This window comes from Stegodyphus dumicola, chromosome 10, assembly GCF_044657685.1.
Source record: "Stegodyphus dumicola isolate Sdum_Otavi_A_Nest chromosome 10, ASM4465768v1".
NCBI classification, from domain to species: Eukaryota; Metazoa; Arthropoda; class Arachnida; order Araneae; family Eresidae; genus Stegodyphus; species Stegodyphus dumicola.
The window spans coordinates 47611786-47636197 of NC_140777.1; the positions used below are offsets into that span (position 1 = coordinate 47611786).

Below are 24412 nucleotides of genomic sequence, written 5' to 3' on the forward strand. Positions count from 1 at the left end.
TAAGAACTATTTTTCGATATTGTTCTTGAACAGAATTTTATGGTTTAAGTGCGAAGAACGTGATATTTAATAAATAAAGGTAACAGACAAAATGTTAAACAAAACATCCATTTGGAAGCAATTCAAAATCTGAAAGCTTTCAGATTTTTATTTATTTATTTATTTGATTTGTTTTATTGTTAATGTTTATATAGAAATAAAAGCAAATTTTCAGGGACAAAATTACACATTCTAAATGCACAAAAGTTTGATTTTAATTAATGTGATGGCTGTGCTTGATATATTGATATGCATATTTAAAAATTTTTCGCATAAAACTGCTTACCGTAATTCTTAATTAACGTCGATTAAAAATATTCAGCTTGTATTCCATAGCAAATTTTTCACTTCCACTTGGTAAGAGAAGGAAAAAATCAATAGTGATGTATGGCAACAACTTTTATTTTAGGATGTTTCTCTAGAATGCGTTTTACAAAGCCTACCCATGGATTTTGAATAAAACTCGTCCTTAGACGTCTTATTTCAATACAATGAACTCATTTTACATCATAATATCATTCGCTGTTCGGCGTTTCTGTGGGTCATTTTGGTACGTTCAAATTTTCAATGTCTTTCATACTAATAATGCAACTTCTGAAGAAGCTGTACTTTTTTTTTTTTATTTTTGTGCTTGTGTGTTCTTGTGTTTCTGAGTTTTACTTTTCTATACTCCACCTTTTGCATAAATTATATATTATACCTTATATTTATTTTATATGAAATTTTCCTTACTGCATAATACAGCTTTATATTAATGATTAATTAATTATCAGTTTTACAATATTAATAATTTTTCTTATTAAATGCGAATTTCATTATGCTCATCAGTTTTTCGCTCATATTCGGCTATGGACTCTTTATCATCACTAAGCATCTTTCCAACTTCATAGAGCCCCACGCATTCCATACCGACCCCGTTGGAAACACTTGTTCAAAAGTATAATTAATGAATGAGTAACTCTTTATTCACATGTAATGTTCCAAATAAATCTCACATAGATTTACTTTAATTTCTCCGCTACCTTGTGAATATATTTCTCTGTATAATTTTAGATGTTATGCTAATATTAGATAATGCAAAACGCAAATTTTAATTTCCTGTTAAATATATGCAGACTTAAATTAATAAATAAAATCTACAAAAGGGAGGCACAAAAATAATTGCATTCCAAATCTTGGAGTCGTCGCTGGGTTCTCTCACTTCCAAGGCAAATTAATCGAACTACTAGAGAGCTATTATGAAGGATAATATTAACCAAATGAAGAGAAGTGAATTTATTTCATGCGATATAATTGAATTTTCATGAATGCGAGGAAGTGATTCAACTAATACAAATGCCACCAAAGTTTTCGTCTCTTCACAACGTTCAGCAACAAAGAGTTTGCTCGAACATATACAGAAGCTTACATGTATGGAAATATTGGGCGCAAGAGACGCAGAAGCCTAATACCTATTCTCTACCAATAAATTCTTAGCTTAATGTAATTAGACAAATTTTGTTTCAACTCAACTTGCATAGGACTTAAACGGATATGCGACTTTATGTCAAATTGCTAACACAATTATGAATCTCACTAGACTATGAAGATTAAAGTAATAAATAAGGCGGAATAAATACTGAATTATTCCTAGAACTAACGTAAAATAATTAAACAAGCAAATTACGTCCTTAGAGTAGAAAATAAACATTTGGAGCCATGGTTTAGATAATATTAATAATCTGTTAATCAACACGGACACAATTCAGATTTTGTTCTGCATTGCGTACTCTAGTTTTCATTTTCACAAAATACTTTTACTCTCTCGGAGTATACAATATGCATTATAATACTCTGAGAGTATTACAATAGTAGTTTCTCCTCAAAGTATTACAATATACATTGCAATACTATTGTGTCTATAAATATCGTTACCAGCCTTTATTTCACAACCATTGGTCTTGGACATACACAAATGCACTTCCTGTAACACAGTACATGGGTTCCTAAAAGGTGACGTCTTGTGTAAAATTGAGGCTAACGGCCAATACAAAATAGAGAGCCGTATACCAAAAAGCTTTACTAATGGCTGTTACTACTGCCACATTTAAATTTAGAATTTTTGCAACGTGAGATATATTTTCTCTTTTTAACAAACAATACAAAATTTGTAGTTTAATCTCCAAAGAAATAAATATTCTAGAAATTGTTTTCCTACTTTCAGATATAGTCTGGGGTTGAAATAAAATTTGACAACATTTACTCGTAAAAACGACAAAGAAAATTATTAACACATTGACAAAACGTTTCTTAAAATATTTCTTAGAACATCACAGTTACGCGATCTGTAATAATTTACGCATACATAATTTACATAATTACTACATAATTTACGCAATCTACCAACTGAACATTTAGAGTACAAGATACATGTAAAAATGATAGGTGAAACTGAATTTTGAAAGCATTTCGATGTGAGAGAATATAGGTATTCTCAGAATTTAATTATATTTTATATATATAAATAAATAGGTTGTTGCTGTTATTAGATACTGTGACATAGAACGTAACTTAATTTTGCAAATGGTTGAAATAAATATAGCGTTATCGAAGTTTTATATGTATACATAGAAGGCTATAAGATGTTTTACGCATATTCATTAACATTCTAAAGTGAAACCTTGTTGCCGTACTGTAGGAGGGTTTCCGCAATTATTTTATCACGTGAGAATAAAACCGTGTTACAGAGGGATACCTGTACTTCTTGTAAAAATGTTTTGTATAATGTAAAGATTCATGTTCTGGCATTCTGAAATATAAATATATCAATTTTGTAAAAATTACAAAATCAAACGTTTTTACGCTCCTGCAGTTCCTTATTTTAGAAAACGTTTACACTAGTTTTAGAAAATAGAGCCCGAGAATTGCGAATCCTGTACGACAAAAATTAAGCGATTTATTTGAAACTAAAATACAAAATCGTGTTGAGAGACCGTACGCAAATTAAAAAGCGAAATGTTTGCATTTGTACTTAAATAAAAATGAAATATCTGTTTAGAAAATGCTTCTGTTTAGAAAATGTTTCTGATGATTATGTGATTAGCACTTCTATTAGATTATTATGAAAAATACAGATCAAAAACAATTTCTTGTTTTTAAAAATGGAGATTTTGTTCATAAAATCGTATACACTTCGTGTTTCAGAAAATACTGAAAACTTCAGTACTCGTACGCTAACAACACGTTATATTAATTGTTCTCTTAAAAATGAAAGAAAATTTGTAGTTCAAAGAAATTTTGGTATGTTTACCACATAATGATTGTAAATTAATAAAACGTTATTAGAATATTAATAACTTATTTTTAACCCACTCTTCTTTGAAAACTATCAAATTTCTGTGTGAAAATTTTTTCGGAATACAAAATGGAAAACAAAATTATAAGCACCAGCAAATTATAAAAGAACATAATGAGAATTGCATTTAAAGAAGCCATAATTATCCTCCAATCAGTTTAATTTATTTATTAACCGACCCCTCACTCAAAACTGAAAATGACCTCAGAAATCGCAAATTTTGAAAAGAGTCAGTTTTTATCGTATGAGAGTTAAGCTGCTTGTGTTTTATGTTTCATAACGCGTATAGAAGTTTTCTAAAGATACGAATAGAGACCGGAAGAATATACAAAAAATTAAATTTCGTAATTTTAACAAACTGGTTTTCTTTAAATTTAAAAATGCCAAAACGTTAATATTTGCACCATTTGAAACATTTTTGTGGTTGAAAGTATATGTTTATACGAAAAAGCTGGGTAAGGTATTTTCATACCACTGTTTATAATAGTAAGTGGAAAGTTCCACTATCAACAGAACTGATAGTACTATATTTTTGCAAACTTAAAGAGTACTTACATATTCCCCTGAAGACCATTAAACTATTGCCAAGCAGTGCGATTTAGCGCCAGTTATGTAATGTGTAGGAAAAGAAAACTATTCTAAAAATAAAATTTTAGCCTTCAGTTAACGCGAACTCATTTTGAACGAGCTCGTGATTTTTCGGTTGCTTGGGATTCGTGTTAACGAGGGTTTACCGTATTTTTAATATCGCAGGAAAAGAGTAGCAATTTTCTTTCTCTCATGTGAGGCAATCTAACCACAACAATTGAAAGACACGTAACACTAGTTTGCATTCCATTTTAAGTCGTTACTAACAAGAAATTTTGCATCACTTCCGTAAATTCAACGTATTAGAGCTGCTGGCAGCGTAGAAAGGCTTCAGGCTCATCCAGGAATTTCTCCAAAATTTATTTTATGTCCTTGAAAATGGTAAAGATGAAATTTTCTTTCTTAATAATTTCCTGTGTGGGCAATACGAATAAGAATAGAATTAAACATAACCAGTTAACTGAAATGAGAAAAAAAAAATTACCGGAAAATGGCGCTCATTCTGTATTGATCCTTACTAACAAGATGTACTATTAAAATCTGTACGAGTCTTCTTTGTTTCGCCAACTAGGCATTAGTATGTTTCTCAGAAGAAGGTATGAAAGCATAATTTGTGTTTAAAGGTTTTTTGAATGTAACTGTACATACTGTTTGAAGAGCATCATTGAAATATTACCTTTATAGTATTTCAATTGAGTCGTTTTTAAAAGCCTTTATTTAGTTCATTCATGGTGTTTTCCTCTGTAGGAAGTCCCTATGTAGGTATCGAGCTAAAATTTATGTACACACACACATTTGGTCCATGAAAAAGCAGTGTAGTGAAGCAAGGTTTCAAAGCTTAGTTTAATGCTTTTTAATTTAAAGTTTCAATAATTAATAAAGTTCAATAATTAACGAACAAACTAAGTATACAAAAATGTTACTTTTTATAGAAATCGCATAGAAATTATACCATCGCAAAAGAAAATATTTTAAATGAAATTTAAAATAAAATTGTTTAAAATTACAGTATATAAAAAGAATAATAAAAAAGATTTTTTTAAAAAAGCTTTTATTTAAATTTCATAAAAGTATAAATGAAAAAAAAAGGAGAATAATAATTTATGATGTAGTTCTATAGAAACAATATATTAAATATTTTTTGTAGAATTCATATCTAAATTCCTAACACGAAAAATAAAAACGCGGGGAGCCCTTGAGAAATTTATAAAGATAATGGAATATACTTTTGGCAGTGTAATTAAATTAATAGATTTTGTTATTTAGGCGCCCATGCTTTTACTACTCGGGATACAAAATGTTAGGCGAATTTTGTAAAGAGAAATATTTAATGAATCGTTCCCACTAAACATATAAAAAAAAATCTGCAAACTTTCAGATTTTATATTACGCCCAAACAGGCCTTATTTTTAACATTTTGTGTGTTACCTTTACTTATTAAATATCAGGTTCTTCCCACTTGAACCATAAAATTTAATTCAACAGCAATATTACAAAATAATTTTAAAATGAGCATATCTTTAGAATTTCCGATAAACAATTTCGCGTACTGGAGAGAATTTTTTTTTTTCCGTACTGTGTTGCCATTGCTCGCTTTGAAATCGTTGAGTTTGTTAATAAAAAATTCGTTAAAGTTTTGCATAATATTAAACAGATAATAAAACAAATTCCGGTACTATTCGGTTTTGAGGCTGTAAAAAATCGCTAAACTATTGTTGATGCCAGTGCTGCCAAAAATAATTGCGGCAAGCCTAACACATGAAAGGAAGTATAATAGTAAATAACTATCTAAGATTGATGTTTTAATTTAGATGAAAAGTTAATTTCATATAATACATTTTTATAATTTATATAAAAAAGGCTAAACATGACTGAATGGAAGGATTAGAGTAAATAACTATATCAGATCATTTTGATAATTTATATAAAACTTGCGAAACATAACTGAATGGATGCCTGCATCGGTAAAGTGCAGAATCGGCCACTTATTTGTTTGTCGCTTTTGGCAAGGGTAAAAACAACTGGATTTGTAATCAATTTTCTTTTACTTTTAAAGTAAAAATATTCCGATGTGTACATAGATAAAGTCAAAGGTGTGCGCAGTGCCATTTTTGTGCAATTCTGGGATTTTTTTTAAAGGGAAATAGGTCTATGTGTACATGGATACTGAGTATGTGCAATTCTTAAAAACGCGTCAAGCAGTGGGTGATTCTGCACTTTACTCAAAGTTGTATTGCAGACTTTTCGTCACGGGCAATTCCCAAAATGTTAAATCTATAGGATATCAAAAAAAGATTTAAAAATTAAACTAGTATTTCAATGGCGTCTTAAGAAATATAGAACTATATAAACTTACGCAATCTGAAATCAGCGTGTACGCTACATGTGGCGCGCTGCTAAATGGGCGCGTTTGCTACATTTGGCGCTTTTGCGCATACATTTTCGCCGCAATTTTTTAAGGTACTCAGAACGGAATAGTACCCAAATTCCATATTCCAAATTTGTGCTTCCAGATCCCCATATTCTAGTGGAGGACAACTTATTGAAAATGTGATGTCTCTAGGTACCGTTGTTTTTTCGCAGCGCAAGAAGCATACATACATTCATGCAGATTGTTCATTATTTAATTTCCTTAAATATAATGTTATAATGTGAGGCTCTAATATTTGGTGGCAACAATTTGAAAAGGGAACCGACTTTTATAGTGAACCAACGCAAAATGCCAAAACGAAACTAATAGCCCTTCTGGGCTAACGCCCTTTAGGCTAGTAATTATTCTTTTTTAAGCTCATTCATAATTTTATGAGTTTTGAATAAGAATTTGTCTTACTTTTTTAAAATATTCCTCCCTCCTTCGAAGTACGAGACTTGGTATATTAAAGAGTTCTAATGTTTTAAAGCAAACAGAAGCTGAAATAAAATCTACCTAACAAAATATTCGCGTTTACATTGCCAACTGTAAACAGCCCTGAAACACTAAAGTTTCATGCTAAAGTAAGTTTAAGAACATAAAGCTTTAAATAATCTCGTAAAAGTAGAATGATTATTACTGTCTACTACAAAAGACTTAGAATCAAATAATATTGTTAAAAAGCAGTCAGATCAACAATATGTCATATGTTTGTTCATTGACAACGTTCTTGTGGAACCAAATTTTAATGATTTAGAGACAAACCTCAAAATATATTGAAATCCACAGAATAATTTGTTTTAAGACTGGTGAGATATTTATATTAAGAAAATATAACTTAAATGTTAGACTATGATTGGTACATTGACAACAGCTGTGCTGTAGACAGAGTATTTTACCCTACCAAAGTTATCATCCAAAGCCACCAGTTATGATGAAAGCACAGACAAACGGATTTGACACTCTTGGTCGCTTTATAACTCAGCATGTTATAGAATACGAACAATAACATCGGAGTTTGGATTTGCTATGCACGAGCTATAGCTGGCAAACGTTGCATAAATACACAAAATCCTCTATGGTTCATGACAGAGACACTATAAAGGAAATCACAATTTACAACAAAAGATGTTATGAATGGATAACTGACATTCGCTCAGTTCTTGGAAATTCTCGATGAAAGAAAGAAATTTGAACTTCATAATTCTTTTGTCAACGATATAAAAAAGGCATTGTGTGCGTTTGATTGAAGACTTTAGTTAATATTTTTCTGAGAGTATAGACTCTGAGGATTTGACGTGAGATCCTCTTTCAACAGAAGATTCCACTCTGTCAGATTTATTCTCAATGATAGGAATTATTAAAAACTATTCTTGAGACGAAATATTTAAGTCCAATTTAGAAAACTACCTTTGGCTTATTTGCAGTTGTAAAGATTTAGAGTTGAGAGTTTCCTCATATTATAGACAAAAATGTAGATCGTGGGACAATATTTTGAAAATTTATTTCGTTAAACAACAATTAATGTTTATTTGTAATTGTCAGACAACCTTGTTTTCATTAGCTAAATTTTACATTTCTAGACATCGCTTTCCTCGAGTATTTTCTCCCGTTTTATAAACTAATTTTTATCTTCCGACAATCGAGAAGGTAAAATTATGCGAGTTATTTTATTTCCGAAGAACGTGGTTATAGTAAGAACATATCAAATAGAAAATAGTCACGGATAAACTACTGGTAACGTTTCACAATATATTCCTTTAACAAAAACCTACATTCCAAAACGAATACATAGCAATATCAGCATTACAATATTTGTCGGATATTGAGCTGATATATGATGGTAACTGAGTCTGATGTATCATGCTTTGTACCTTGTAAAGCCCCGAAGCACTTCACGTGACGAATCTTGATGCTAATGCACAGGAGAGTAATCAGAGGAACGAAAAAGAAGGAAGCAAATAAAATACCCAGATTTCGAAAGATCGAACACATCAGCAGCAAAAAGGCTACATTGTACTGGAACGTAAATAATAGAAATAAGGTGAAGTCACATGTTTCGAAAGTTTCTTAAGAGCACATACCAGCTCCCGGTAACTTTACAAGGAATCTCCACAAAATAACGTTCCAAGTAAATCTCTGAAAGAATTTCTGATGAAAATGCACATAATCTTCATGAGGCGTTCATACAAAATGCAAAACAATAAATACTATAAGTCAAATAAATATTCATTATTGTCAGTTTTAGCCGATCATAATGATTCTGAATACGTTTTATCATCAAGGATATAAAAATAAGATTATTTAAATTGCTAACTCACATTTAGAATATTTTAAATACAAATATGTATTTAAATTGTTTCTTCACATTTAAAACATTTTCATTATAAACATGTGTTTAAAATATATTTTAGTAACTATGTCAAGATGCTTCCACTTAATAGCATAAATTTCTTAAGAACATGTTAGATAATTATCTTAAATTTTATTAATAATCAAGATTAATTTAAACTATATCCTATCACCCTTTAAATCATGCGAAATATATTTGCTCAGAGCAGAGAGTTATATAAATTAAGCACGTGCAAAAGAATTAAAAAAGGCTGGTGAAATTTGACTACAATTTATGCTTTGTTGAGCGAAGCTGCCTTTCAGTTCGTAACTGCTAGTGTTTGACCCAGCTAAAACTCGCTGGAAAAGAATGTAATACTCGTTTCATCAAGCGGCCATGCAAGATTGGTAAATACTTCATTCTGTGGTAATTAACTAATGATAAAACCAGAGATTTGGTTTTAGAGAATTTGATATTTGTACATTTCAACTCGCCTAATTTATTCCAAATGATTATCGATAATAAGTAAATGATTCTTTAAATTTTTTTAAACTTTTGATTTATTTCTAATAGGCAAGGAGTGGTCAAAGTTGCTAAAATTCAAATTTGTACTTGAGTAAGTTGATTATAGCCAGGTATTATTCTTTATAATTGCTAAGGATAATTTGTTGACAATCTATATATATAAGGAAGAGCATCCGTCTGCTTGTCTTTCATAAAAATCCCCAATTTTGTTCCAATCTTTATATTATAAAGATCTTGATGAAATTTTGCACGCTTTTAAAGTAAGGAGAAGGTCACTGTTTACATAATAGTTTGAAAATCCACCCACGGGGTCCAAATCCAGGGTATATATATATATATGCGTAAGAAAAATAAAGAAAAATGTAAGAGAATAGATTAGCAGCGTAAAATAATTTCCCTTCTCTATTCTAAAAATTATAATTTTACAGCAGTATTAACTATCCAATCAAAATGCATCGAAAACCAAAACTAACTCAGTCTGTATTAAGATTTCACCCTCAACATAACGCACTTGCTTTCTACGCCTAGGTGGACTGCACTCTGTCTGCTCCATCTTTCTTACTCCAAATTTATGAAAAAGGTAAACATTTTGGAATCGGCATAAATAATGTACTACTTGTTTATGGCCGCAACATGTTTGCTGAAATAAAAAGTTGAATTAAATCTACCTCGACTGCCAAATTTTTTGTTCATTGTGGATTAGAGTTTCAACATCTCTATGCCATCAAAATTTCTGCTGTTTATTCCTTCTAAGTTTGTTTCTATTACAAAACGTAGAAAGGATCGAACCTGTGCCACATCCATTACTTTATTCTGCATACCTAATGAAATGCATTCTGACCCAAGTTTGTACCATGCCTATTTTTAATTTCTGCGTTCATAATCTCTCTTCTGCTTCATTTCGCTGCATGGCTTTGCCGATAGCCACGTAGAGTTTACTTTTTCAGTTTTCGCCTATTGTTTAAAAATAAAATTGTGGGGGGCATTATCAAGGAAAAAAATTATATTCCAAAATCAGCGGCCACGTCTGTTTGAGTGCCATCTTTCTAACTCAATTAAGTAAATAATCTCGCCAAAGAATGAGGATTGTAACAACCTCACAGAAAATTAGAAGAATCGCAAAGAAGAGATCACGAAAATTAATTATAGACAATATTCCATGTAATATCTCCACAGATACACTAATAAAACAATTATCAAATACTACAGGTTGTGACATTCAGGATCTAGTACATTATTTAAACTCTCTGATAAAAATAAAGATCTCGTGAATAATAAACTGTACTCCAAAAGCATTCAAGATATGTATGGAACATTCCCATGTTCTTCTAGGATAGAAACATGTAAAATTAAATAATTTTATGGTATAAAACGCTGTTTCAGGTGCCAAGAATATGGTCATATTTTAAGATAATGTAAAGTAAGAACTTACTGCTATTTCTGTGGAAAAATCATTACGCAAAAGAATGTACTTTAGAAGCTCCAAATTGTATAACTTCAAATTAAATAATATAACGGATCAAACAAGCTTCGTCACGCATCATGCGGCTACCTCTCCAAGCTGTCCCTCATACATCTATCAAATTAATAAAATAATAAGAAGAAGTGAATATGAAAAATCAACTAATAATCAACAGTAACAACATTAATAATTCCTCAAAGCAAATCTACTTGCCACAAAGTACTGAACCACAAATACAACAAAAAATTCCCCAACCAAAATTTATGTGACAAGTTATGATAATAATGTGAATACAATTATTGTTTAGACTCTGCCTTTGTAAATCAGCCACAATATATGGCAATGTCAAAATTTTAGAATTATTGATAAATACTAGACAAGCGCGGACGTGGGCAGAACCGAATAACCATAATGCTAGAGGGATGGTGCCCACGTCCTCCGTTACTACTACTAACTCAATTATATATCTCCAACGCCAAGCCATTGAAACTTCTTTCACCAAGTTATTATACTATATATTAGAATGTTGCACTCACGACACACAACTTTTAGATATACGTCAATACTGTTGCCTTCCGGCTATCAGCGCTTACTAAACCTTTAGATGGCGCTGTATCCGTTTTCTCTTTAGAACAGTGTAAAACTTTCCAGAACACTGTAGAATATTTATTCAGAATTTGTCTGAGCTGTCTAGTATGTTTTTGCGAATATTTCAAAAACGACGAAGAAATTGCCCAAAGTGGATGGTGGTTTTTCTAAAATTCATTTCTGAAATAAGATATAACCAATAACAAAGCAAGTATCAGTTTTTCCTAAGCCCGTTACATGGCGCTGTGTTAGTTCTACACTACTGTACAATTTCATTCGAGCTTAGTAAAATTTTGGGTAATTAATCTTGAACAAAAGTAATAGAGAAATAACTATCTATCTGGGATTTCTAAAGGAAAACTACTTCCATCCCCCTAAATGAAGATGAAGCCTTTTCAATCTGCGTAAAGCACGCGCAACGTCGGCTACTTCAACTGGCTGTTAAAATAATTCTGTAAGCGGTAAGGTTAATTTACTTGAAAAGTGGAGTCATGCTTGGGAGACTTAACTATGGTTATAGATTAGATTTCGCGTTAGCACGAAATGATGTAATCTAAGACAGTTTCGGGTAATCCATGATTATCTACGAAATACATTTTTGTGAAATGGGTCTGTAGTTAACAGCTAAACCTAGAATCTTAAATTTAAATAAGCACATGTTTGAAAAATTTTTGTTTTATTGCGCAGGTCATTTTTTAAGCCTGCTGACTACATAAATAAACTGTCACAAACATATGCTGTGAAATATTGCTTCATCATAAAGTCTGCAGAGTGTATTCATAGTGTCATAATGCCAGTAAAACAGACGGGTTTTTCCTTTTAACTCAAAACATCTCAGCATTATGTCGTATATTGTTACGAAAATATCTTTGGAAAAGCAAGCTAAATAAAAGGAGAAATGCTGATGTCAACAAGAAACTGACAACGTGTTATATTTTGACATTTCTCAAACTATTTTGGTTTTATATACATCTGAGATATAGAAGATGTTTTTTATAACGCCACAGCATCAACAAACCAAATTTCTTTAGGCTGTAAAGCTATTCAGGAAGAGTACACAACTATTTTGCCCTCCTGGAAAGCAGTTTTTGGCATCTATGAACTTTGATTCACCTTATTTACCAATACAATGCATTGGACATTCATGAATATAATGCTGAAAGTATATCCTCAATATATATTGTTCTCCTGTAAATGATAATGTCAAGAAAATATGATAGGAACTGCATTATAAACCTATTTACTCCTCGTCTAGGCAACTAGATATTATCGGATTTCGTAACTACAATCCGTACCTACGGATTGTCTGAAACTTTACTGACTTCACTACTGGAATTTACTTAATCACGAAGCAAATAATAAAAATTTCTACAATAATTCAGTAGCGATAGCGTAATTGTTTCTGTTATGGAAAGTATTACATTATTTTATTACGGAAACACTAAAATTTGATTCTGTATATGAAATTATATGAATCAATTAATAAAGGCAAGAAAGTTTTCTTTTGATTGATTTTGTTAATATTTTAGTAACCAATTCTTATCGAATATTTATAATCTTCTAAAAATGCTGCAGTGCGTCGCATGGCCAGCCCCTCGCTTAATTACTGATCCACGTGCATCCTAATGCATCGAACAACCGTTTATGGTATACTTATTTTTTAGCTTTTAACTCTTCTTATTAGTTTTCCATGGATGTATGTATTCAATACATGCGCATGTGGATTCTGGCACATTTGTCAATTCAGAGTCGTAGATACAATCTGCGCCACACTGAAAACTGGATAACCATTACACTACATTGAGAAACTGTATTTACAACTCATCTTTGTCTGGGAACATGAGGAAAGCCACAAAGAATTTTCTTTTAGAAAGCAGCAAATACAAAGAAACAAAAACCACAAAGGATTCAAGCTTACTGTAACTAATCATAGCCTTCTAAACAAATGGAAAACACTTTGCTGTCATTTCTAGGAGAAACGTGTGTTTAATTATAAATGGGAAGAAGCCAAGTGGCAGACATGTAATGACATTCAATAAACTGAAATCAAACGAGTGGTTAATTTCTTCAGTGGTAGCATGATGCTTAGCTCCTAGATCAGTACTTCTCAAACTTCACTACTGGAAAACAAACTTTCTTCCCTCCCCCTTCTTTTCACAGTTGGGAAAATTACACTTAATTAAATAAAATTTAAAATAAATTAAATTAAATTAGTTAATTAAATTTAATTCAAAATTTAAAGATAAATTTTCAAATTTATCCTCTAACAAATATATTGAAAACTAACGTTACTCTTCAAAATGAAGGGCTCCAAAAATGTTATTTATTGTGTAAACTAACCTTAGCATGAGTTATTAGGAAAAAAGCGTATCTTAATGATTTAATGTTATCTTAAATGACTTAGTTTGTTTAAATGAGGCTAGCCGGACTAATGCGCGTTTATTTGAACCAATTTGTTCTATTACATTGTCTTCATCACAATGTATAAAAATGGTTTTCGAATAGAAACATGGCCTAAAGTTTCCCTCCTTTTGGAATAGTATCACCTATGTGCTATCAAAAATGCCAAAACTAAAGCAAAACAAATAGAAAGTGACTTGAGTCACCCTTTCTCGAAAACTGCATTTTGTACGTGATACAAATGTGAAAAAGAAAGCAAGGAATGTCAGAGCTTTGGAGCGAGGCGTATAACGATCTCATCTAAAACAGAGACCTTCTTTTTTCTCCTATACTTTCCCTGCCAGTTCAGTTGAAGAGTTTTTTCTTCTTACTTTACTGCTCGCCAGGGAGGAAAAGGAACCAGATTATTGGTAACCGAATGGCGAAGAAACAAACCGGCTGCGTAAGTTGTTTTATTTTTACCTCTTTGCCCCCTGGAATTTCGAGTTCTGTATTTTCAAATCTTTCCGTGGGAAACTATCGCAATGAAATTGTAAAATAATGTGGCCAGCGACATTAAGATCTTGGCTATTGCTTTGAAGGGAAGTTAACTTTTAGTGGGTTTTTTTTCCTGCTTAGCTTCTGTTCTTAAGTCGTAAATGTGAGCCTCCTAGGCATTAACTTGGTGAAATATAAGTTGCAAATTACCGAAGGATTTTTTCCAGTAAATTGCAAACAAACTCCGGAAATATGCATTGAATTGCAGGAACATATCATGTAAGAATGCAGTTAGGGGAAATTGTTAAGTCGTAAAACTTTAGAAACGGTTACATTTACTGAATGCTCAGCTGCTGCTTCGGAATGAAAAATATTTCCCCAATTCTATTTTGGTTAGTTTATTAGATTTTTATATTTGACAATATATCTTAAGATATTTGGCAAATATATATATATATACCATTAATGCAGATAAGTATTATAGCTTTACAATCGGAACATAAAGAAATCAATGTAAAAATTAAAACTATAGATAGAAAACTAGCCTTATTTGGGGCAGATGTTTGATTTCCTGCTTTGCATCGATATAGTAATAAATGATATTTCTCGCTTCTCAACTATCAAATAACATCCTAGTAGTTTCAAATTTTTGGGATGACAAAATGTGGCCACTAGTGGTGCCTCTACTATATCCAGGATACACTAATTTACAAAACTGGTATTAAAATGAACGAGTTCAAGGTTAAAGAAACGTGATAAATATCAGGGTACTTAAGTGATAAAATAAAATGTTAGTACCGCTCAACCGGGATAATGGTTAGCGACGCTGACTGCCGTACCGAAGAGCCAGGGTGAAGGCATGGATGTTTGTAAATGTTTACTGTCTGTGTGGCATGGGGACACTCTAAATAGGCTTCCCCAAATCCCTCAATATTTTTTTCCCTACTCCTTAACTCTTTGGCATCTGCCTCCAATCTAAAAATTTAATTTTATAGTGTGTTTTGTAGTAGCCACAAAATATCGGTTATAGTAATAAAATAATGCAATCTTTAACAAAGGTTTAGTTTTCATTTGTTTCAAAATTTTATTATTGTTCTGTACCGAATGGATTTCTTAGGAAATCTCAAAAGTACAGTTGAACTAAATAAATCCAGGGAAATGAGCAGGTTGGTTGAGTTGATTCCAGCGATCTCACTCCCTTGTGCAATTCCTTCTGCTTTTCCCCCATCTTTGCATACCGCTCTTGATCCACGCCTGTTCCGAGCGCATTTATCAAACTTCAGTGAGCGAAGGGTTCCGATCTGTTCCCTTAAAGGATCGGTTTCGCCCATCTCCTAGTACAGTGAGTTAAATAAAATTTACGCTTGAAGTAATAATCTTTCAAATTTACTATTGGAATACCCTATGCTCATCATATAAAAACTTATATTTAAATTATTTTAACATTTAAAGGGAAGCAAATCCTGAAAAACTTAGAAAATTAAAATCATTTTTATAGTAGTTTATAGTAGTTTTATAGCAGTTCATAGTAGTATTAGCATCAGTTTTATAGTAAAACATTACTTACCGCATTTTCGATGCCTTTTTTCAGCTGGTTATATCTGGTAGCGTCTAAGTGCGCTAAATCCACATTTTGATCATACAGTTTAAAACTGACCAAATATCTAGTGCGACCTGAAAGATGAAAACTTGAATCATTACCATTATTAGAAACTACACGTTTTAACGTTTGAATACTTGTTTAAATCTATAGGTATTTACCTTATGATCGTAAACTACTCAGTTAATTAATTACTACAGCTCAAAAGCAGCCATATAATTTGTATTTCTGATATCGTCTTAAGAACACTACCAAGAATGTTTACTTAAAAGTACGTAAGATTACTTTTATATACTACGTATCCCAAGTTAAATAAGAAAAGAGCATTTTATGGCGGAGATGATGCTATTTGTTTTTATTATGTCCCACTAGTGTAATATGTTATCGTTCAGTAGAGAATGCTTGTGCTTATCACTTTAGACTTTAGAGCATGAAGCTGATACGTAGCGTAGCAAAAGTATTGAAAAATATTAGAGATATTAATTATTATTAGGAGTGTTTCAGAAAACAGCTTCTTTGATTTTATAGAAGATATTACACATTTTAAAGATTAATGTACATTTTCACTCTTTTTTTTTTAGTTTAAAAAATGTTTAAGGCGTAAGTTGAGGCTTTCGATATTATTTATAGAATACCTTTATCCACCTCTCTTCTTTAATTTGAATTATTATTGCTATTGTTTCTTCTTTGGATTATAGAAATATATAATTATTTATATTTATTTTGCTTAAGATTTTACTCGATATTAGGTCATTGTTTAAGTGTCCTCATTTATTAACGTTCATGGTTTAGTCATCGGTGTCATATTCAATTAAAATAAATCTCTTATTTTCAGAAATTTAGTTAAAAACATGTTAAAGTTTTATGTCAGTTTTTTTTAAAACTGAATTACCATTTTCAAAAGACATACCTTTTTCAACGCAAGTCTTCTTATCTTCAGTTAAATGGTATCCAGGCAGACACGTGCATTTATAGTCTCCGTGATTAGTCAGAGTGCAAGTCTGTGTGCATCCCATGGCTGCGCACTGAGCTAAAAAAAAGGAAATTCTTTGAGTGTTATCATTATTTTTTTTATTTTACGCATAAATCATAAGAAAATGAACTAATAATTAGGCTACCGATGAAAGAGCAAAACTAACAATCATAAACCCAAACGCTAGAACCCTCTTGCAAGCCGTAGCAAATTGTCAACTCATGGTACAGAGGCAGACTAGCTGGAATGAGGACTCCACAGGAAGAAGAGTGTACAAATCCATCCCTTAAGTCAGCAGGGAACACAAGAGCGGAACAGCGGAGTTAACGTAATTCCTCACTGGTCATGGCAATTATATGAGTTATTTAAACCATTTCGGACTTTGTGAAAGTGAACAATGCATCTGCGGAACACCTGGGGATTCAGATTCGATTCGATTGCTCGGAAACAGCCAGATTTCACCTTCGGAAGCCAGCTAATGAAAACTGCAACAACTGGGCTAAAAACACTTTTAATAACCGATATGCTATTAAGCGTAGTAAAGGAATGCACTAACATTTAATTTCTGATTTCCAACAATTCGAAACCATGATATAATTCTCGCCGTAGTGCCGTGGTTGCATGTCATGTTGCCTTCCAAATTTTCTGCACTTACACAGAAATATATTAGCGTATCTTTTCATCTCGTGCAAGGTTTCCTATGTCTTCAAGGTAAGTTCACTAGTTACTTTTCATTTGATATATTACTTTATTTTATTTTTCTTAATTCCATCACTTGATCCAAGGCTCTAAGAAATGATTTTAGCATTTGTCATTTGGTTAAAAGATGTCAGAATAATTGGAGACTAATTAACCTGTGATAAAAATTCGCAGCTGTAAATGATGCAAATAATATTAAAAGGATAATGGCCATCTTAAACCCTCATTTCATTATTAAACATTTTGTAATTATGTTTAAACTTGATGATTGTTATTATGTAATTGTTATTGTGTATGCTTATTTACCGTTTTTATGTGGCACTATATTTTCAAACATTCCTTCCTAAACGACAGTTTAACCGCTCGATAATTCTCTCCTAAATTTGTTCCCGCATATGTTGGTACTTTGTGTTTAATTGCTATACCACTTAAATTTTCGATTTAGTTATTTTTGGTGAAGATTTTTAAATTTTTAACTGTATTTGATTTGGGTTAGAGCAGCGGTTCTCAGACTATGGTACATTACAATATTTTAATGGTACACATTTTATAGAAAAAAAATAATGTTTAAAACTGAATGTAAAATGGCGCCTCTTTTAACATTTTGTTTTAGTCTTTATTATTCAGAAACACCTGTATTTTTTAAGTTTTTGACTTTTACGCCTCTAACTTTAATGTTGAAATGACGACTTTTACAAGAAAACTGACTAAATTTCACAACATTCACCATTTTTTAACCTGGTAATATCTAAAATGTCAAAAAGACAGAATGTATACGTATTGTTAAACGGATCTTGTCAGTGCTGGCCTTGTAACTCAGATGTCGTTTCTGCTTTGTACAACTGTATTATTTGCTTAATATATGCATTATAACTCACTATTTACCGCAATTTTTATATATGGCGAAATGTTTTATGGTGGTATATATATTTTGATTTTAAATGGTGAAATGTTTTATGGTGGTATATATATTTTTGTTTCATATTTATGTGGTACAAAATTTGAAAAGTTTGCGAACCCCTGGGTTAGAGCAATATGTCGGGGTGCCCACGTGTTTAGCGACGTCTATATTACCAATATTTTCCTTTTTTATTTTTTAATCTAAGTTCTTCACAGAGTGAATTGCATATTTCACAGCATTTTATGAGCCGTTCAAATCATGGCTTAAGAAATAAATTTATTTTGTGATATCCCATTTAGGAATGCGATTGCGGTTTTCACTTCCCCATCTAAAATAATGAGTGTTCCCTTAAATTATAAACTTCTCATTGTTTTCTTAAAGTCATGCTTTTGCTTCATCTAAAATAAAGAGTATGTCCATGCAGTTATTTTTTATTGATGAGAATACTCAGACTAAATGAATATGTATTTAGCTGCATGAATGTATGAATGTCTGGCGTTTTATTGTTTTTGCCTGCAGGTCCCTGTTCGATTTTAAGCAATGCTGCAAATATGCAAGAAGCATCATGCTTTTGCTCATTGTTTTCGAACATAATCCATTACTTCTTGAGTAAAGCCAGTCTTTTCTTTTTCATCGTTTTAGAAAAGTGGGATTTCAGGACACCATCTGCATAATTTTTGCCATTCACTGGTTTACCATGTGTTGGCAAAACTGACATGTACAACTGCAACAATTAAGCTGCCATAAAATGCTTATTGAATTGTTATGAAAAATTCTTATGTATTTTTTGTTGTGTATAATTATTGCGAGCTATTTTACTGTGCATATTGTATTCTTAGTTATTATAATATTTTACTGTGTTTAATGAATTTGTATTGAGCTTATTTTAAAATTGATGTATAATATTTAATATTGTTAAACTTTACGGCAAAGCTCCCTTTAAGTTTGGCAGAATTGTGTTACAATTAAAAGGGCGCGGGTGTATTTCCGTTTCTCACGCGTAGGCTTCTTTGGAGGTTAGAGGTCACTGTCCAGCTGCATTTTCCCTTTTTTTCGCGGGGGTTGAAAACACGTGTTTTTCTCGTTCAGAGGCGAATAGTTCTAAGGGGCGGCGTTTTTTTTGACAGAGTTATAGGTTGGAAACATTCTTCTGTTGCTTCTGTTGTTGTGGAAAGAAAGGGTCTGTCTTCTTGTAGAAAGTTCTGAATTTCTGAGAATTTCAGTGGCTATTTATTACCTTTCTTTTAATTGGCGAAAGGGAGTCCGAGTTTCCTTAAGATTGGCTAAATTTTTAATTTTAATGTTGTTTGAGCCAATAGTAATTTTGAGGCGTTTCGTGGTGAGCGTCTACCGAGGTTTTTTAAGCCGTTGCACGGAAGGCAGGAGGGGATCTTTTGGACTTGAAAAAAAGAGATTTTTTAGATAGCGGGTTTGTTTCTTGGACGGCGGCCCCTCTGGGGCCGGCCGCGGTCAGTGAGGTGCTGAGATGGAGCGGAGGAAAAACGCGGCGGTTCTTCGGTGTTCGACCGCGGTATACAGTTCAGTTTTTATCTCCGAGATTTCTGGTACGGAGGGTCCGAGACAGTGCGGGTTGCTCGTCATGTTGACAGCGGCAATTCTTGCGGCCTATTATTTTTAATTTCGTCGCTGAGGTTTCTTTTCCCATTTGTGGAACAGTCTGAACTGCTCGTTCGTGCTGGAGTATCTATTTTGCTTTCGAAAAGATGGAAATATAGAAAGTCGTCATCGCCTGAGGTCTGATTTGGTCTTTTTTCTCCAGTTTCGACCTCCTTCTCTTATCTTCTGTGGAACTTCGAAAACGGGAAGTTGATTGAGTTAATGTGCTGCTTAACGGAGGAATTTGAAAACTATGAACTATGAAAAGGTTCTGGTTCTGGAAACAACGATGAAGATTTGGCAGTTAATGTTTCGACGATTGGATCTGGGCAGTTCCTTGAGTCTCTCAAAGGTGGTACGCCGATTTCGTGAGAGTATATTTTCATTGGTGTTTTATTTTGATACATAATCTTTTTAAATTTGGAAATGTTTAATACTAAGACAAGAGTTGTCTTGTTAAGTAGATAAAATTTGAATATATTTTACTATATTTTTTAGCTGAGAAGGTTTTTTTTTAATTTAATGTTTAATAGTCAGAAGTTAATTGAATTAATTGGAGGAAGTGAATCTTTGTTTTAATGGTTAAGTGCTATGTTCAATATGATTTATTCTAAATTAGTCTTTTTAAATGAATTTAATCTCTTATGAGTTCCTGCTTAAAATTATTAAGAACTGTGACGTGTTTCACTATGATTTTTGTGTTAATGGAATAATGTTTAAATTGAGATTGTTATGAAAAACAAAAACTATGAGGAACTTTAAAAGATTTTGTAGGGGTAGTCTAGCCAGCTATCTTAAATTATAATGTATGGGAATTGTCAATAAATGTGTTTATTATCTTTATTATTGTATGTTTTTTTTTGTGTATTAATTGTGGTCTACTGTAGGTCACCCATGTGATCCTTACGGAAACATGGTTTATCAACCGAACCTGGGTAATTATATTGCGGTAGTAGAAAAATCAGTTTTGTGTTGGTGACTATACGATCCGTTTACTGATGTTAATTTGATTTATTGTGTAGACTTCTTAATTGGGAGATTGTATCTTTCCCCGGTGTTTTGAAGAGTTCTGTGTGGTATTTGAAATGTTAAGGGTTGAACGCTATCTCTAGATTTAGTATTGAATTTTATGTGTTTTCAGGTTGGAGATATAAATTAGTTTTAATTTAGTGAGAGATAGCCTGTTAAAGATTTTTGTTGTGGATGTGCATAATTAATCGTGATTCTACCAAAACACCAGGGAGGATATCTTCCTTTGATGTCTCTTAGATTTTAAAGGTTTTGATTATGTAAGTACAAAGTTTAGTAGTTAGATTTAGTTCGTTTTTTTTTTGTCGCGGCACAAAGCAGTCAGTTTGAAAGAGATAAAAGTTAAGCGTAAAAATATTTTTTTTTACCACGTAACAAAATTACTTACATGTAATCGTCTTTACTTCCTTCCTGCAAGTATTAGAACACGACTAAAGGTTTGCTGCAGTACTGAAGCCGCATTAGCTCATCTTTTGTTATCTACAGAATTTAATAAAAAATTCAATAACAAATATGCCATAATTTCAGAGAAATTCTTCCGCAACGACCACGACGAGCCATACTAAGTACTTCCATGTATGTAGTAATGGGTGCAAATGTAATTCATTCCATTGTATTAATTCATTCCATGTATTGGGTGCAAATACACCATGCCTGAACTAAAGCTTCATAAGTATCCACGTATAAAGTATAAACCACATATAAAGTAGCTTCAGAAAAGGCCTTGCATTATTATTATTTTATCGCATATAAAAATGGACATACAAGTATAATATAGCAACACATATAATGTAACGGCAAAATCGTTTCAGACTGCAAATTTTAATGACATTTCTAATCTCATATTAAGAAAAAGAGCTTAAAGGATTTTCACTGTATTGTAAGGTTTACTTTAATTTCTGTAACAGTTAATTTTTAGTTAAAACTTACTTTCCTGTCCTCTCTGAATTTCAGCTCACAACTTCTGGCCAGAGCGTGTTTTCAAAATCGCGGTCAAATGCAAATAATAATAAGAAGTATTTAACTGCGAATTTCTACTGACTTCGTGACAGAGCCAGAGATTCTATGCAGCGCGCGTTCGCCTCTTAGCGCTCGCCTACTCTCTCTCTCTCTCTCTCAAACTATTATTACGCTGGGCCGTACATTAGATCCTTGACAGCTTCGCCTTTAGTTAGCGTTAAGGGGCCAACAATGTTAGAATCTTGATAGCTTCGGCTATATCTTTTTAGTTAAGTTTTAATTCTTAGTATTCCTGGGTTCAAGCCCAAGTGGAGGCTTTGTTGTAAACTCCAAGAAAGGAGTCGTCTCTTAGGTTTATTTTGGATAATAAAGGGTATTCAACCCTTGGTAAGTTTCGCAAGTTTACGCTTCTATCAATTTGAACTAAACGATTAATCGCTTACCTGTTCTCAACGTTCCAGACATACTGCAGTAACTTCTAGATTTGTAATCTTACATTTTCAGAGAGGACAGGAAAGTAACTTTTACTAAATATAACTCACTATTAACTGATAGATAACTAAAAATTAACTGATAGAGAAATTAAGATAAACCTTACAGTATTCATAAAATGTTTTAAAAGCATAATTGTCATACGTTAATAATACGTTGATTGCTTGAAATCCATGCTGGAATAAACAAGTGTGTCTTCTTGGTAGGCAAGGTGGAATGATCATGATTCCCAAAAAAAAAAAAAAAAAAAAAAAAAAAAAAAAAGATTCATTTACAATTTAATTTCAATAGTAAGTGAACAGGTGTATGAGCGACAAGTATCTTAATCAAGCTTTGACTCATCATGGACATTTTCATCTTACTATGAAAGCTTCTCGATTTAAAATTGTGCTTGTCCTTGTGGTATAAGAAATGATAATTTAGAGCACCTGCTATTCAGTTGTTCGATATGAAAAATATTGTACAAAGATTTATCCCTAATATTGTGAAATTTAATACCTTAAGTATTTTATGTAAAAATATAGTGTCTAAATTAACATTGTCAAATTTCGTAAAATATGTCTTTGTAAACGAAATGGAATTGCATATTGAATGAGTTCAGGATATTTTGTCTGTTTTATTTAAAACTAAAATATTCGTATTTATATTGTTAATGTATTCTTTGGTACATGTAAGTAACATGCGTCTTGTGCACGTAAGTAACATGTGTCTTGTACATGTAAGTGACATGTGTCTTGTAGTCTTGTACTTGTAAGTAACTTGTGTCTTGTACATGTAAGTAACATGCGTTTTATTTTATATTACAAAGTGGGTGAATAGGTATTATTTGTCGGAGTAGCTGGTAGATCTCATCAGCCTTTAATAAAATTAAAATCTCTAGTAGTTAACTTTTTTTGAGTTATTTTAAAGTTGTACGGTGGCTGTTATGCTGTTTGTGGGCCTGGATGGTCCCGTTCTAATATTTAATGTCCCGTTTATAGCTGTAACCCTGTTAAACCCCTAACTGAGGTACAAGTAATTTTGATCAGTCATACATTAATAAACAAGGATTGTTGTTTGTTTTAAAATTAATGCATTTTCCAGAAATTCCCCAAAATGGAAGTTTGAGAGTTTAATTTGTTACTAACTGTGTTAATGGATCTACCGAAGAGCTTTTGTAAAGTCAAAGAATGTTAAAGAGGCAAAAACAAAAATCAAAATGTTATTTATATTATATTTTTGAGATTAAATTTTTGCCATAGTGGATCATAACGACTTCTTAAACATAGTTTTAAAGTATGTTTTCTATATTTTAATTTCATTATATTTGTTTTCAAACCGTTACGTAAACTACAGAAACATAGAATTGAGTTTAAATGCGTTTCCTTTTACACTTTGTTACTTATACATACTGACGTTATGTTTTCATGTTGATGATGATTACATGTATTGTTTTTACTGTCCGGGTTTTATCCTAACCTTTATTTGAAATGAGTGCCGAAACTATGTGGCCTTTTTGCCAATAAAAAGTAAAATTCATTAGAATTTTAAAAATCTCTTGGGAACAGGACTGAAATTCCAAAATCGTGATATGAGCGTATGCACTGATGAGTCCCTTGGTCACTTGCAAACTACTTGCGAACCTGCATTATCCTGTCTTAATAAGAGAGAAAATGATTTTAAACTTTCATTTCAGAAAATAATCAGGAGTTTTCAATGAATAAGGCAATAGTATCAGAGCAATATATAAAATGATACCTTTTCTAAAACAAAAATATATGCAATTTTAAATCTGTTAATAATGAAAGAGTAGTAGCAGTTTATATATATGTGTAAAAAAATAAAGAATATGTAAAAGATTAAATTAGTAACGCAAATCTTCCTTCTCAATTCTAAAAATAGTAACCTCTCTTTGCACTGCGTCATTTCTAGATTAATCCATCTCATATGACTTTTACATAAATCTGGTGATTTAAATGGAACTAAATCTTAAGCAGACATTAGTAA

General features: G+C 31.9%; 1 protein-coding gene across 2 annotated transcripts in view; it reads right to left on the bottom strand.

Moving 5' to 3' along the window:
• The window catches only part of LOC118187321 (uncharacterized), a 1290260-nt gene that overhangs the window by 449367 nt on the left and 816481 nt on the right, over positions 1–24412 (bottom strand). For both annotated transcript variants that reach the window (XM_085824924.1, XM_085824923.1), the window contains exons 6-7: positions 16666–16785; positions 15723–15829 (exon numbers count right to left, since the gene is read on the bottom strand). In XM_085824924.1, the coding sequence (XP_085681050.1) occupies positions 15723–15829; positions 16666–16785 (227 nt within the window). The remainder of the gene's footprint in view (positions 1–15722; positions 15830–16665; positions 16786–24412) is intronic.